This window comes from Pteropus vampyrus, unplaced genomic scaffold (genome assembly GCF_000151845.1).
Source record: "Pteropus vampyrus isolate Shadow unplaced genomic scaffold, Pvam_2.0 Scaffold465, whole genome shotgun sequence".
NCBI classification, from domain to species: Eukaryota; Metazoa; Chordata; class Mammalia; order Chiroptera; family Pteropodidae; genus Pteropus; species Pteropus vampyrus.
In genome coordinates, this window is record NW_011889246.1 from 898479 (window position 1) to 915102 (window position 16624).

General features: G+C 40.4%; 1 protein-coding gene across 23 annotated transcripts in view; it reads right to left on the bottom strand.

Annotated features, from left to right (window-relative positions):
- The window catches only part of CUNH9orf3 (chromosome unknown C9orf3 homolog), a 339317-nt gene that overhangs the window by 81171 nt on the left and 241522 nt on the right, over positions 1 to 16624 (bottom strand). The window contains exon 12 of one of the 23 annotated variants that reach the window (XM_023524464.1): positions 9285 to 9858. The exons of the other annotated variants lie outside the window; for them this stretch is intronic. Within the exon in view, the coding sequence (XP_023380232.1) occupies positions 9832 to 9858 (27 nt within the window). The 3' untranslated portion in view covers positions 9285 to 9831. Of the gene's footprint in view, positions 1 to 9284; positions 9859 to 16624 lie in introns of those variants that run through there. 23 annotated transcript variants of the gene reach the window in all.

The following is a 16624-nucleotide window of genomic DNA, read 5'->3' on the forward strand; positions in this document are numbered from 1 at the left end:
AAGGTATAGGCGCCGCGCTCGCCGCAGGTCGCCCCCGCCCCCGCCAGCGCGCCCGCGATTTTATTGTTCTCTTTGCGAACATCTTTCGTCCTCTCCCGGGTCCGGCCCGCGCCCGCGCTCCAATACGCGGACCGACCCCGGCGCGCACGCCTTACCTTTCTAGTCCTCACCTCCGCAAGCCCTTGGGTACTCGCGAAAGCGCTTCTTGGCCGCCTTGGGAGCTGAAGTGCTGCTCGCCCGCGAGCAAAAGGGTTTAGCACGAAAAGCGACCTCACCTCCGCGGCCAGCCTGAACTCGCTTCTCGGGTCAGAAGCCTAAGTGTCCAGATAGCCTTCGCGGAGGGAAAGGAACTTTCCTAATGGAGTTTTCTCTGGGAGCGGATGAAATGTTTAAGTAGCTGTTTCTCAATGGCCCCTCCGGCCTCCTGGGCGGTGGCAGGTGACCTCTTTGGGGTAGAAGCCGGGAGCGCGTTATAGGGCGAGCCCGCGCTCTACCCGCGAGTCGCGGGAGCGAATGCGCTCTGGCTAAGCACAGTCAGCGCCGCACTCGCCCGGCCCGTGGTTCCCTCAGAGCGACTGGGGAGAATTTAAAAGGGGGGCAATGTCTTCATAATTAGGGGGAAAGTTTCCAACTAGTTTATAAAAGTGTATGATGCCCCAAGGTTTTCTGCCGGCTCCCAAAAGGCTTTCCTTCCCATCCGCATCAGAAATTGGCTGAAACAGATTCCGGCGTGAGCGCTTAGGAAGGAGTCGGGTCGCACTCGTGTTCGCTAATCTTGACCATTCCTTTAACTTTATCACATTTCTTTAAAGAAAATCTGCCTTGCCCTCTCTTTATTGCTACTCCATCCTTCTTTCAAGATCAAAAGCTTTAGATCAAAGCCAAGATCAAACTCACTACTTTAAATAGAAGCAACTTTGCCATGGAGTATTTTACACAAAGAGGAGCTTCTTAATGGAGACATCACAGTGGAAAACTTTATTTTATCCCTTCATCCCATATTCACAACTGAGCTACTTAAAATTACATTGATGATGCACTTCTATTTCCTAAAATAAACAACAGGTCTGCTCAAATTGGGAATTCTTGACTTAATGTTTCCAGGAATACAAAACTATAGTTAGATATATTAACCATTTTGTATCCTTATTAGCTAAGTGCTACAAAATGCATTCTCCTTTGCTAAGGATTTTTCAATGTTATCAGAAGTTCTTATATATAATGTACAAACATCATATACAATTTTTCTACCGTTAAAGAAATGCATAAAAATAGTTACTGACTTACAAATATCTAGTGCACATACACATAAGCAGGTAAAACAGACAAATGATGAACTGGATTATGTAATTGCAGAGCAGATTAATTTTAAAAGGAAATAAAACAACTTCCATGTTACTAATAATCGAAGGAAATTTAACTTTGGGTGGTGAACACAGAGTGCAATATGCATGTGATGTGTTATTGAGTTGTACACTTGAAACCTATATGATTTTATTAACCGATGTCACCCCAATAATTTTAATAATAAAAAAGCAGTTTCGGATTCAAAAGAAATCTATTACAGGCTGACATATCCATTAAAATTGTTTTCCCTGAAACTTCACCATCCCTAAGAACTCCGAAACAAACAGTTCAATACTGATGTACTAAACCAGTGCCCTGCCTAAATGGACTTTACTTAAGTGTCCTCTTTGTTGATTTAGCAACAATTTTAAAACATGTAGTCTTTAAAGAAACAAACAAAAAAAAAAAAAAAAAAAAAAATTCAAAAAAATCCAGTAGCAGGAATAAAGATAACTACTGCAAATTAAATCTTAGACTTCTATGAAAATCTGTTGTTACAGCTGGGTAGTTAGTACTTAAAGGCTTTCCTCGCCCCTTATAATTCTCACCTGGTTGCAGACACACACACAAACACACAAGCGATTGTTCCTCATTCTATAAATCCCACTGAGCCACTGGAAAGATCTTGGGAATTGAGACCTGGGAACACTTTCTTGCTGCCATTGACAGACTCCTTTTTTCCTAGCACCCAACCCATGAGAACCTAATTGTTTCTGGCATAAACTGAGGCAAGGAAACATCCCACTGTCACTCTGCTCTTCTAGTACTTGGAGTCGGGAGGGGAAGCAGTGGTCCATTCTAAGTGCCTCCTAACTTGTCTCTTTTATACTCTTGCCTCTCAACCCCACTCCCACAATCCATCCTCTACAGAGAAACCAGAACAATATTTGCAGAGGTAGTTCACATATCACTTTGCTTTACTGAGAATGTGTTTCCTTCTCTTCTTTGCCTAGTAGGCTCCTGCTTCTCTAGGTCTGGGCTTAAACAACACTTTCTTTACTCCCTGATCCAAATTATGTCGCTCCACTATTCTTTCTAATAGCATCCTGTTTATTTCCTACAAAGTGCTTATCTTTTATAGCTATTTAACATTTTTATTTTTAATGAAGAGACTTTAGCTTTTACAGCAGTTAAAAAAATTTGCACTGAAGGCAGAGTTCTGATATGCCAACATAACACACAGTTTCCTTTATTATTAACATCTTGCATTCCTGTGGGGCATTTGTTACAACTTATGAACCAATATTTGATACACTATTATTAATCAAAATCCATAGTTTACATGAGGGTTCACTCTTTGTGTTGTACACTTCTCATAGCTATTTTTTAAATTAATTTTTTGAATGTCTATTTTCCTGACTGGACTTTAAGATCCAGGAAGAAAGAGATTCTGTCTTTTGTTCTTGATTTTTGTCCAATCACTAAAAGTACGACCTGGCACATAGTAAATGCTCAATAAATATGTTAAGTGACTAAATATAAAGGGAAAGAAACAAAGGACTGAATGAAAGGCATGTAAAATTTCAAGGAGGGGAGTCTTAAGATGAAGATCTTTCTAATTAACTGTTAGTTTCTCCACTAAAAAATCTTAATTAATAAAGAGCAGAGAATTATGCAATTTTTGAAAGAGACCATGGGACATCAGTTATTGCTAGCATACTTCTCAAATGACATTTTTTAGAAAAAAAAAAGGAACTGAGAAATAAAGGTTCCTAATTCCCTCATATAGTAATCACTAAAATTATATTCCAAATTGGTGTTAGGAGCTGAATGTAACAGAATAAAAATTTAACATATTGCATGACACTGGAAAAATATTAATTCTTGCTGTACTCAATATAATAACCTCAAAATATTTCTTCTTTTTGTCTACCTGAATCTCCCTTTCTTCAGGGGCTGACCCCAGTGAAGATAGGGTGTGGGGAAACTGGAGGAAGGTGACTTTTTAAAAACTGGAATTCTGTAGTCAAGGATGGATACTCTAATAACTACCTTTGAGAATGTGGTGAAAGCACTTGAAAGCTATCTTTCAAAAACAGATGTTTTCTATTTGAATTATGTCTATAAAAATGCTTTGTCCAGTAGAGATGCAAGTTTTGAAAGGAAGCTGTTCTAAGAAACTTTCTTGTCAAAGCAGTTTGTAATAGCTGAAGACAATTTTCAGAGGCTGAGGAAAATGCCATCGCTCTGAAATAAAAGCATTACTTAACCTAGCGGCTGGAGATTACTTTCGGAGGGAAAACTTTTTTCTGTTTTCTTCTGATTTGTTTTAGAGAAGAAATGACTTCTTTCATTGGAAAATGATAGTGACACCAATTTCATATTGTTTATATGGATGTGTGCTTCTGCCTCGTGATGAGGTACAATAGACAGAATGAAAAGCATCAGCATACCTTACTAGTCAATCAGAAGGCCAGAAGGGCAGACAAGGGGAGCCCTTTCATTAGACCAAACTACATCAGATGGCAAAGGACACACCCTTGGGCACTGTCCACTCTAAGAAGTCAAAAGACCTTTTAATACCAAACAAGGTAGAGAGGTCCTGAAGCTTTGGCTGGCTTCAGAAGGGCTCTATAGCCAACATGTATTTGGGGTGAATTACAAAGTAAGAGTCTATACAGGTCTGGAAATAAACTCAAGGTTAATTTAAGTTGCAAATAATAACAAGTAAAGATTAGGGGCAAAGCTATCAAACATTAATGACTTTAAGTTTTGCTCTATCGTTTTTTTAAATGTAACATTCCTTTATGCTATTTTTTAGCTGATTTTAGAAAAATTGTGTATAATTTATATTGCTGCCCATGTTGCCTCTGTGTTAGAATGAAAACCTAACTTCTTTCTGAAGAGGATTTTGGCCCTGTTAAATGGACCTCTTAGTGGAAGTCCTTATAAAACACGGTTTTCTAAAAAGGAAATCCATCCCACTTTTGCTCTGCATTGACCTGGCTAACCGAACCTCTTTCTCTCAGTAACCATAACCCTGAGCTCACTGTTGCTCAAAACCTTAGACAGAACTTGTCCGAGGGAGCATGCTCAGTTCTTTCATATCTTGACCCTTCCGCCCTTAGAACCTGATGAAACATTAGCTGTCAGCTATTAGCCCCCTACAGAAAAACACGGCTACATCACATGCTGTCCCCCCCATCATTCCTCACACACATCAGTTGTCAGGAGGTTCACAGGTTTTTTCTGATGCCCAAACTCCTACCTGAGATCTTCTCTGATCAGGGCAGACCACGATACAGCTGGTGCTGCACTGCGTCTTACTGGTGCTCTATGAAATTCCTTTTAATGCATTATATTCTAGTAAGGAGCCATCAACCTTTATAGCAGAGCCTTATAAGAAACGGCCTCATAAAATCCATCACAATGTTTACTGTAAGGATGGTTTTAGAGGGTTGTTTATTACATTAAATAGTAGTTTTCTGTGAGGACACACAGGACAAACTTCTCCCTGGTATCAACATCAGCAATAGTTGGACTTAAGCAACTGGTTTATTTTACCTCATGGACCCTGAGAATGTTCCCTTTCCTCTCTTTTAGAAAGCTCTGTTACCCTACTTTAAGCCAAGCACAGGAACTTTAGGGGGTGCATATTACGTGCTAATTTAATTCCTGCCCCCAACTTATTTCCTACCATTATTTTCACATTGCTTCATTTTTCTTATTTTATGCTAGATTTTGCTTTGGAAGCTGCCTTAAGTCCATTTTGGATAAAGAGGAGTATGAATAAATAAAATATACTGGGTTTATTTTTTCTTTCTTTCACTTTCTTTTTCTTTTTTAGTGGTAGAAAGTCTAGAAAAATTTTCTGGTTCTAATAAATCTCTCCATTAACAACATTTAGAGGTGAAGTGTAGAAGGTAAGGACATATGATTATACTCTACTTATAAAATTCAAGAACAAGAACTATTTAAAAAAATATAATACTATACAAAAATGTTAACCAAGTATTTTATCTCTTTTTGATATCAAAACCAGAGAAAATGGGCTTAGATTGCAGGAAGAGGAATGTAAATTGGACATATAGATGGGTTATTCACTTAACAAACATACTGAGTGCCCTCTGCAAAACAGAGCACTCAACTTTGTGAACACAAAGATGAATAAGGCACCATCCCTGTCCTCAAGACAGTATGACCAGGCGGTAGTGAGACACAGTATAAGGAGCACACACACAGCCTGTCTGGGTTTAAATCCAGGCTCTGCCATATATTTGCTTTCTGGGCCTCCTTTCTCATAGAGTTCTGAAGATCAAATGACATATGTGATGTTCTTACAAGAGGAGGCAGTTGTTATTTATCAAATTCAAGACTCCTGGAACTAAGAGGCAAACAACATCATAGAATATGAAGGGAAGTGACCTAAAGACAAAAAAAGTACTTAAGTACTACATATATCTGAGACCATGGAACCTCAGAACAGATAGAAAGAACCAGAGTGGCCAATTCTGTACAGGACTGAACAGTTTACAAAGCACTTCCACATACAAACTGTTCTACTTATGTCTCACATGGTTACATCTTCAGGATGAAGAGACTGAGTCTCAGGAAATTTTAGTACCTTTAGGACTTCATATTATCACTTACATGTCCTGGCTGAAAACGTAGTGCTCTTTCTACTCTAGCGCCAGAGCTTAGGGAACATCTAGCATGACCATCTTGCTTTTAAATATTTGTTTATTATGTAGATCAGCTCAACCTCAGATCAAAACAAAGCCCATAAAATATAATCCCATACCACAAAAGTCTATTGAAACAGCCATTTTAGAAAAGAGATGTCAGTATATCCCCCTCAACACCGGTATGTCTGCAATTCTTTACAGGAGATTAAGATTCGTGGACACTATAAACTTAAAGAGGTTCACAGGTGAAATATAAAATTATATAAGAGTGGCTGCAGATCAGTGATTCCTGCCCCTGACTGCTTATTGGAATCACCAGGGGGATTTATAAATCCCAATGCCCAGGTGGCACTCCAGACCACTTAGAGTCTCATCTCTGAGAGTGAGACCCAGACATCAGTCATTTTTTAAAACCCTCTCCCAACCCAACTCCCCACTCCCCAGGGATTCCATTTTGCAGCCAGTATTGAGAACTACTGGTTTAGATCATTTTAATGATGATCCATCTCTAAAAAGTTACTATGAAAAATTTCAGATGTTTGGGAGACATCGAAATTTCAAGGTTACTGCCACAAAGGACAGCCACCTCTTATGTTCTATTACACTAAGTGCCTTCGGGCAGATAGGAGACACAATGCTGGGTGGGCTGGGCTGTCAGGCTGACCTAAGACAGCATTTTTTATACCTTACACTTAGGCCTAAACTTCTTCGCAAGATTAGTTAAGCACACATGTGCGTGCTTAAAAAGAAGTAGAAGATCTCAACATCACCCAAAAGGGAGGTAAGAATGGATATTTGACTTTTGGGAGTTTTTTCCATGTTCATGGTTAATAAGATTCTGGGTCCTGAGTGAAAAGAGCATAGATCCTTGTCTTCAGGGAACCTAAATTTAGTGCTGACCTGGAAGGCTGTATACATGAGGTAGTATTGCCCACTTATCCCCTGCAAACAATGTTCTGATTATGTCGATGTCTGCCATTTATTCCCTGGAAACAAACATTTGCATTTGGAAGATTGATGGCTAGGATTAGGGGACAGTGTGTACCAATGCAAAAGACCCTTTGCGCTGTGTATAAAAGCTACTGTTGCAAACAGGAAGCAACCCAGGTTGAACGTCCTTTGAGTCTTGGGCACCGTGTTCTCACAAAATGGGCTTCCTTGTTTAGAAAAGACACACTGCATTGATGCTATAGGAAAACTAATCTAGAAATACCTTACAAAAGATATTACTAATTAACTAGAAGCACAAACATATATGTTGACATTTCATGAGCTTGAAAAGCAAACACATATGTCTGGGTCCCTTCAGTTATTCTGTAAAATGGAATGGGTATGGTATCTGTGAGTCTATGCACATAGAGAACCTGTGCTCCACAGTGCCGTTCAAGGAGGTTAGGCATCAAGAGTCTGTGACCCTTGGCATGTCTAGTTTTCTTTTTCCAGAATGTCTATTTTTAAAAACTTTGGCACTCAGACTGGGTTGCCCGTCATCTGGCCTCCCAAAGGTACACAATTTAGTTACAATCTGCAAGTAAGAAGAATGGGTCTGAATCATTCTACCTCTATTCAGAAGTAAGATCACACACACACACACACAGAGAATAATGAAAGTAAAATCTATCACAGTTAGGGGTGGGGTGGCTGTCTCAAATATAAATGATATATGAGAAAGCTATTTTCCAGAATGTTTGTTCATCAAACATTTAGATCCATACAAGGTATTCCAGGTAAACAATGGGAAGGGCCAGAACTGATTGGCTGTTAATCTCTTTACCTTTTGTAGGATGTTTCCCCCAGGAGTGGATTAAATCCATGTTTAAGGCTACCCAGGCCCAGCTGTCTCCATATTAGAACAGCCCCCTCCCACACACTTCTCTCTCTCTCTCTCTCTCCTCCCTCCCCCCATCCCTCCCCGCTCTGTGAAAAAGGATCTGTCCTCCCTCCCTTTGCTCTGCTTCACCCCCCCCGCCCCGCCTCCCGCCGCCCCCCCACATGTGTAGGTGGGAGAGTAGGAGCCGGGAATGTGAACTTGATCCAGCATTGATCAGCCAAGCAGCAAAACTCTTATTGTTCTTTAGATACCAAACATAACTTCTTTCTACCAGGGATAAACCCAGCCATTCTGCACACAACACACTTTTGTGCTCAGTAGTGTGAGAGATGGAAAAGAACCCAGAACATTAGTGCTTTATTAGACCCAACATAAACACCTTTTAACATGCCAAATTTAAGAATCCCCCCAGTTAATTTACATTCATATCAACATTAGGTATATTAGCTTCTCTTAAACTTAACAATCTTCTGGTCCTTCCTTCCTGTTTTTATAATTATGGATTTCAACTTGTAGTGTAAATACTATGGTCTGTTTTAGTGTTGCCTGCTATTTGAGCGTTTCTATTTCACTGCCTTGCTCTTTGAGGTTCCAGGGCATTGGAAATCACGCTATTGCAGAACCAAATGTGCTGCTGTTGTTTTTAAGTGCTGTCCAATGAATGTGACTGACCTATCTCTGCACAAAGCGATGTGTGATGAGAACTCAGACTTAGGCACCCTCTGTCCTTGCCACCTAGAAGCCGTATGACCTTGAGCATGTTACGCAACCTCTCTGTGCCTATGAAATGGAGATAATGCTGTCTGCTTCACAGAGCTGTGGCGAGGACGAAAGGAGACAGCACCTGAAGCCAGAGGCACAGCGTACACCAGTAAATGCTCATTCCTTCCAAAACAAAAGCCCAAATGGTATTTTGAACCTAAGTAAACTTTCAAAAGTCTCAAATTACTGGGTTGTGACATCGTAATAAAAAGCCTCACCTGACCACCACATAGACATGATGCTGTTGGATGGAGCCTGCAGAGATATGGCACATCTGAGGCACGGCCAACAAGTGCCCGTCCCCGCCCAAAGGACTGGTAGACACAAGGAAGCAGTTCTCTTTCATGTCTGCCTTATTATAGACTATTCCCTTTCCAGTCCCATTCACTCAAATAAATAAGCCCACTATTGTTACAAAAAGATCATTAAATGAAATTTGGCATTTCTACATTGTTCTCTGAAGGTACCAGCATGATTATGCGCTAGATGCAAACACATCTAAAATCCTAATAGTAGCTACATGCATTTAAAACCAATGTTATTTGATAAAATGATAGTTTTTTCATTCTAGATATTCTAATGCATAAAATAATTTACCCAATATATTGGGGGGAAAGGAAGAAGAGGGAAGAATTAAATAAAAAATATAATTTAATAGAGCGATACAACCTGTACATTCTTGGATTGACACATTTACAGCTTAATTCACTAGAAGCATTTTTGCTAAACCCAGACAGACATCCTTCAATTACAAAATCAATGTCATTGATGAAGAAATATAATTTGAGGAGAAGAGATCCATTGAGAACTCAGGAAAAGTCCACTTTGTAATAAATACAACCAAGAAGAGTCAGAGAGCGAATCTTCGCTTGGCCGCACGGAATAATGAAAAGTGAAAAGTGATGCATGCACAAGTGAGAAAAAAGGAAGAGAGCATAGAGAGAAAGGGAGACAGAACACTCGGAGAGAAGGATGGAGACATGGGAGGCGACTTCTCCCCGGGGAAATGGGCCACAGGGATGAAGGCGCTCTCTCCAGTCCGATCCCACTATCACCCATCGCCCTGGAGTCTTAGTCCTCATTTCTAACGTACTGACTCTGGCCTCCCGTCCATGCATTTTAATGCCAATAAAGTTGCTGAAAATAAAGAGGAATTGGATTGTGAAGCTTTTTGGCATAAATAAAGTCATATTGGAAAGTCAGGGCTAATAACAACCAGGATGCCCCTTAACGCTCTTAAGGAAAACCATCTGATCTATGTAGTCCTCAATGCGGTTTGAAATTTCTCTCGACCTACAAAGGAAAATATTTTTAGCATGTAGCACACTTTGTAACAGACATATAAATGCACTGAAAATATAATTTTAGAAAAGCATCTGGGTTTGATCATTTCTTGTTATACCTCACCCCCCAAATAGGTTCTACTTTTTCAATATAAAGAACATGGCACCAGTCTGCTGCAAGCTATGCTGTGACCACTGTAGAGATTTCTCATAAACATTTCATTACTGGCTTGTTTTTATTTTTTAAAGCAGCAAATACTCTAATGATTGAAATATAAAAGCAGCATAAAAAATGAGGTTCTCCTTCTGGAGCATTTGGCCCCCATGTTTTCCCCTCCTTCAAACAGCAACCTAGAACTCACTGGGCTTTTTTCCCCAAGGTCATTTAGGGAACAGACAAAAACAAGTACTTATTTTTATGTATCCAAATGGATCCTAGAAATAATAGTTGCCACTATCCAAGGTAAAAGTCACCTGCAGTTCTTATTGATTTGCAGGAATTTCAAGATGTTAACAACCCTAGAGAAATTTTTTTCATCTCCTGCTGGTCAGACAGGTTAATATCTGTGAATAATTGATTTGAATTACAAGCAGGCCTATTCTTCAATGATCAACCAACATAAATACTCTTGCAGATTGATTATTACTTAAGATCTCTCTCAATAATCTCTCAAATAGCAATTTTCCAGTGGGAGAGAAAAGAAACACACAAACAGAGTTTCTTGTTAGTGTATATTTGTAAAAAACAACTCTAGGTGCAACATATGAAAACTCTCCAATATCACTCCAAACAAAGGGTAAGTTTTCAGTCTGAAGGCAATTCACCAGGTTCTTAAGGAGGAAAGGAAGACACTTAAAGGAAAAGTAAATCCAGACTTCCCTCTTCTCAGAGGTGCTCAGGCACACCTGCAGCTCAGGTCTCAGTGAAGTACCAGGCACAGCATGTAGTGACATAAGGTACAAAGCTGGTCTGGTCTTTACCCTGGCAAGCTCCCCTCACCCCACAAAGAGGCAGTGAGGACTCAGAGAAGGCAAGTGGCTCGCCCAAGGCCACACAGCTTAGTGGTATAGGGTTGCCTCCAAAGCTTCATCTACTGTATCAATTCCTCCTTCATCCAATACAATAGGAGTCCCCAACTCCCAGGCCACAGACTGGCATCCATCAGTGGCCTGTTAGGAACCAGGTCGTACAGCAGGAGGTGAGCAGCAGGCCAACAAGCAAAGCTTCATCTGTGTTTGCAGGCACTCCCTAGCACTAGCTTCACCGCCTCAGCTCCACTTCAGATCATCAGGCATTCGATTCTCATAGGAGCACTGGTCCCTGGTGCCAAAAAGGTTGGGGACTGCTGCAATATAGTATTAAGCTTGCAGAAAAGTACTTCACTACGCACTGCCCTGTGAAAACAGCAAAGTGGGTCTAACATAATTGACTCATGGTGGTGCTTATAACTATACAGGATCACTGAACTCCTAAAGGCTCAAGCCAGAGGACTGACCTGGAAAGATGGCGTCTTCTGCTGAGTGAGCTGAACACACTCACTACTGAGTGCCAATAAAGTGTGGACAACAGCCAAACAGAGATACATGTGTGACACGAATGCTGCCCTTTTTAAACATTCATTTGGACTTGGGCAGTTTGACAGTCACTGACTGTTACCCTGACCTGTGACACACTTGCTGGCTGGCTGCTACCGGGCTGTGCCCCTGACACTCTCCTGCTCTGGATCAGCAGAGGGGACAAAAAGAGGGCAAAAGCCAGGGACTCTAGTTGGAGTTTGCTTTTGAAAGCAAACAAGAGGATATGAGAAACATCCTTTAAATGCGTTAGAAGGTACATAGACAACTTTTTTGTTCAACCAATTGCTTTTTCTCCTTTACTGTTTTGGTGATCTGGTATTTATTATCTAATTTAGTTTCCATCTCAAGAGAGAAATAGCTGCATCTCTCCCAAGGTAAAGACCTACACGAATCTCTACACATGCTCACATTCATTCACACCAAAAAAATATACCAGCTATTTGATGCAATAAAGCCCAGTGTTTCCTATGCAAAATATTCAGTCAGATACATAGGGCAACCATTTAGAAATACCTAAATGGAAGAAGGACATGTATTCCCATGACACATATTCATGAAAAGCCCTAGAAAGTGAGGTTCACATTACCGCGTGCACAAAGCACTATTTTGTTCATTAAAGAACAGTTTCAGGAAAAAGAGCAGTCATTGATTAGATTAAGAATCATCACTGCGTAGGGCTCTCTGCTGTATTCATTTATTATCTCTTCATAGGGCTTATAAAAACTAAGGCAAGGATGGGACCAAGCTTATTTGGAATAAAAAGAAACTTGCTAAAAACATAAAATGCCTTAGTTGGATGTACTGAAGACTGAGGGTCTTGAATAAAAGCCCCAGCTCTGCTGCTAACGAGGGCGGTGATCTTGGGCAGATGAGTCCACCCCACCCTGTGTTGCGGCTCCCCGACTGCTGAAGGGACAAATTCTTCTCCAAAACTCACTCCTACCTAGGATTCTAAAGCAGACTGAAAGTCGTGCAACACCAGAAAAGACTACTATTTAACTATAAAGCAATACAGGCCATGCCCAAGAAACATTTATCACACAGATATTAAATATATTGTATGCCTATTTTGTATGACACATAATGGCTCTCCATAAACAAGCAGCCCCATGTTTTAAAAGCAGCCAAGTGTCCCTAATAGCTTTCCTTGTCAAAAGGGGCTCGGGTGGCAGATGTGGCGAAAGTCTCCAAGAGCATCGCGGAGGGCCACGTTTGGAGCCACTACCCAAAGCCTGGAGTGCAGACCTGACCACCAGCAGCTGAGCGATGTGTGCCTGCGCCTACGTGCATAGCTCACTGCACTGCTGAGTCCCAGGGTGCCATTCCCCCTAGGTGTGGCAAAAGCATAATGCAGATAGAGAGCAATCTGCCTTTGATGAAGAGTCTACCAGTGTATGTCTTCAGCCTAATAAAAGAGAGAATGGGGGCGGCTCCTCTTAAAAAGTAGAATGAGATGTTTTTTACTGACATAAAGTTTACAGTCCAAAGCTGACATCTGTGTCCTAATTCTTTGAGTTTATGTTGCTCCTTCTTTCTGAAGATCTCTCTACAAAATAGATAAAGCACTGTTACAGCAAGAGCTTATTAAACAGTATAAGCTCTTTACAAGAGCTACAATGTCCTTACTTAAGGGACACTGTGTGGCCGCCATAGTATATATGAACCTGAAAAACAGGTAATGCCCATATGTCTGAACGTGTCCCTCTGAACTTTGCACCTTGAGGACAATCACACTGGTTTCCTTGCACAATGAGCTGGCTGGCGTGTGACCGAGTGGGGTGCAGCCAGGTCCCTAGCCTGCAAGCACATTGTCTTCTAATGCGCCCAGTCTCCGGCTCTGCCGAGCATGGCAAATACAGGAAGCTGACCACTACGTCTCCCCCCAGGTCCCAACTCCGAGCAGAGGCCCTTTGTGCACGCCTTGAACAGAGGTTGGTTTGTAGATGCCCCCAAGGACCATGAGCTCATGGGCAAGCTCAAGGCTTTGTATGCCCACTGCCCAGCACGACTCTGAACATATTGGTTGAACCTATGAACTAAACCACTAATCCAAATATTTGGTTTCCTCAGGAAGAATATAAAATTGAGGGGCTCTAAAAGTTTAAATTATACTCAGAAAAGGAGGAAACTTCTTTTGACAGAATACTGGTCCCAGCCCTACTTACGGAGATCCATCTTCAGCAGGTATGGGCTGAATCCAGGATCTGTTATTTTAAACAGGTTTCTGGATGATTCTGATAACCAGATCTTGCCATACTGGGCTAGGTGGCCCTGAGGGCCTGTAACCCAAGCCTGCAAAGCCATGCTTCTGGAAAGTACCCAGCCTTATCTCTTTATTAAAACCCATGTTTGCATAGGCCACTACCAACTGTCTCCATCGACTGGACTGAGACAAAAACACATTTCAAAGCTGTGGTTCCTGCTTCCTTTTCCTTCTTTCCCACAGGGCAGGACAAGTTCATTCTTTCTGAAATCAGGTTTTGGAACAAAGAGAAAAGAAGGAAGGACACAGAGTTTTCATGCGGGGCACCAAAGGAAAATGTCTCCTGTTTCAACGTGGTGCCTTATGCTGTGAAGAAGCCAATACATTTGGACAGTGTCAAACAAGATGCCCCTAATAATACACAACGCCCAGTACAGACCTTCAGTAACCTACATCTCTCTGGGAAGATGGACCATGGACAAAAATGGCAGCAAAATTATTAGGAGCCCAAAAGCACAGCACATTATGACAACTGCTTTTATCAACGTAAAAAAACAACAACAAAATAAACAAAAACAAAACAAAAAACCCGAAACACCAAGAATCTCAAAGCACATATAATTTAAAAATATAATTTCTCTGGAATTTGCAAAACAACTAGTCTCAATTAAATATAGAATTCTTATAGATACCACTGAGATTGAGCATCTTAACGGGCCTTAGAATTATGTTGGTAATACTAAATAATGTGTACTAAAAAGAAGTCTACAAGTTATTCCCCTATTAAACCACCTGGATTTCTCAGTGCTAAGAGTTCCAATGACAGAAAGTCTCTTACATCAAGTTTCCTCAATTTTGTGACTACAGCATTTTCCCTACAAGAGTTAAAAGTTTTCCATCATTTGCTTGTGTGGCCTTTGGCAACTTGCAGGTGTTGGCTTGGAAAGAAGTGACATTTTCCAAGATGACACAATAACCTGCTGTTCTAAATTCTGGGATTCAGGAGCAAGTCTGGGAGCGTGAGTGGATTTCTGTCTATTTCCAGGACACTATATGTGGTCGGCTGTTACCCGCCGTCTCTACCCTTGTTGCTGCCATTGCTGCCTATGATTTTGCCATTTGATGGCTGCTGAGCATTTTCCTGGGCATCTGTGGGCTACTTGTTAGTACCTTGGGAAACAGGTCGCCTCAAAATGAAAATTAAGACCCAAAGCGAGGCTAATTTGTTCCTGCCCTTCTGAGTGCCCTCTGTGAACCAGCTCTCCCATAGATGGATTACGATCATCTGTGCTGTCACAGAAGACTGAAGGGCATCTATGGATTGGTCAGCTCTTTCTCCATATATCTGACAAAATACAGATGATTTCAATAATGCCTATAAGGTGAGGGATTTAAGGCATTATGCATTCAGACTTTAATTCAACTAACAGCTTTACAACAGCATCATTCAGTAGGAATATATGCAAGCCATATTTATCATTTAAAATTTTCTAGCTGCCATATTAAAAAGTAAAACATAGCTAGCAACTAAAATTAATTTTAATAATTCTTTTTATTGGGTATATATACATTGGGTTATGAAGTATCTAAAATATTATTTCAACATGTGAGCAATATTTAAAAAATGATTAATGAGATACTTCTGGTAAAGAACAAAGTAAACTACGGACTATTTTTTTATTCTTCTTTTTTTGGTACTAACTCTTATAAATCTGATGTGTTTTTACAGTCCAAAATTTGGATGCTGAATTTTAATCAGAAATGCTTGGTCTGTATTCTGATTTCATAAAATTTATGCTGAAAAAGTAGATTCATTCATTCACATACCTAAGTTACTCCAAATAATAACTGGATTATTAGATTTTAAATTTAAATTTAGATTAAATTAAATTAAAAATTCAGCCCTCCAGGTGCACTAGATTATTTTTCAAGTGCTTAACAACGTGTGGCTAGTATCTACTGTACTGGACAGTGAGCCCCTGAGCATCTCTACCAAGTACAGCACAGCAGGTAAGATAAGGATGAGTCAGATAGAAGCTTTGTTTCCAGGGGTGGGGGAGGGGACATATGAGACGAATATAAATAGCAACAACGTAAGACAAGTTATGATACTTGCTAAATGCAGAGAAAGGAAAGCAGTCCAAGGAAGAGAAAAGGTTATGCACAAAGAAAGGCTAGTGGTAAAGCTCACCAATATTTAGAGACTGGTAATTATGGTAGGAGTAGTAGCAAATAAAGTTTAAAAAGGTAGCTTGGGGCAGTTCTGCTGACGGCCTGAAAAAGCAGGCCAAAGTTTGTTCTAAATGTATCGCTAATGGGGAAAGGTTTCTGCTGAGGATGGATCTTAGCTGTGTTTACGACAGGTTCATTTATACTGATGTGGATGATGATGGAAAGGGGGACAGTTTGGTGGCTAAAAGGCCAATTAGCTACTGCACTAGCCCAAGCAAAATATAATAAAAAACGGGGGGAGGTGCTAGGAAGGGAAAGAAAATTTAAAAATTTATAAGTATGTACAAAAAGATATCAGGACCTGGCAATATGGGCAGGGAATCAAAGCAAGGGAGGAGTCAGAGAGTTCTGCAGCAATGAAAATAAGGAAGTACAGAAAAAAAGACTAGATGGGAAAATATATACTTCTTATATATTTGCATATAAAAGTTTTAAAAGAAGACTGGAATATATGTACATATGGGTTGGGGTGGTGAAGACCTTCGGGCAGAGATGAAAAGAAATCAAGATCTGTTTATAGAACTGTCGAATTAGCAGAATGGGCATCTTTCTTATAAATAATGTTTGCTATTCCAACAGCCAGGGTCTGAGTAAATTAAATTATGGTACTATTCATTAGGAAGCTATGCAGCTGTTAAAAATTATTGCTCTTGAATTATATCAAGGGATATGGAAAACGGCTTCTTTTTTCTTTGTGTTTTTCTTTCATTTATTTTTTGAAGAAGAGCACTAATTCAGAAAGCTTAGAAGTTCCTGAATCACT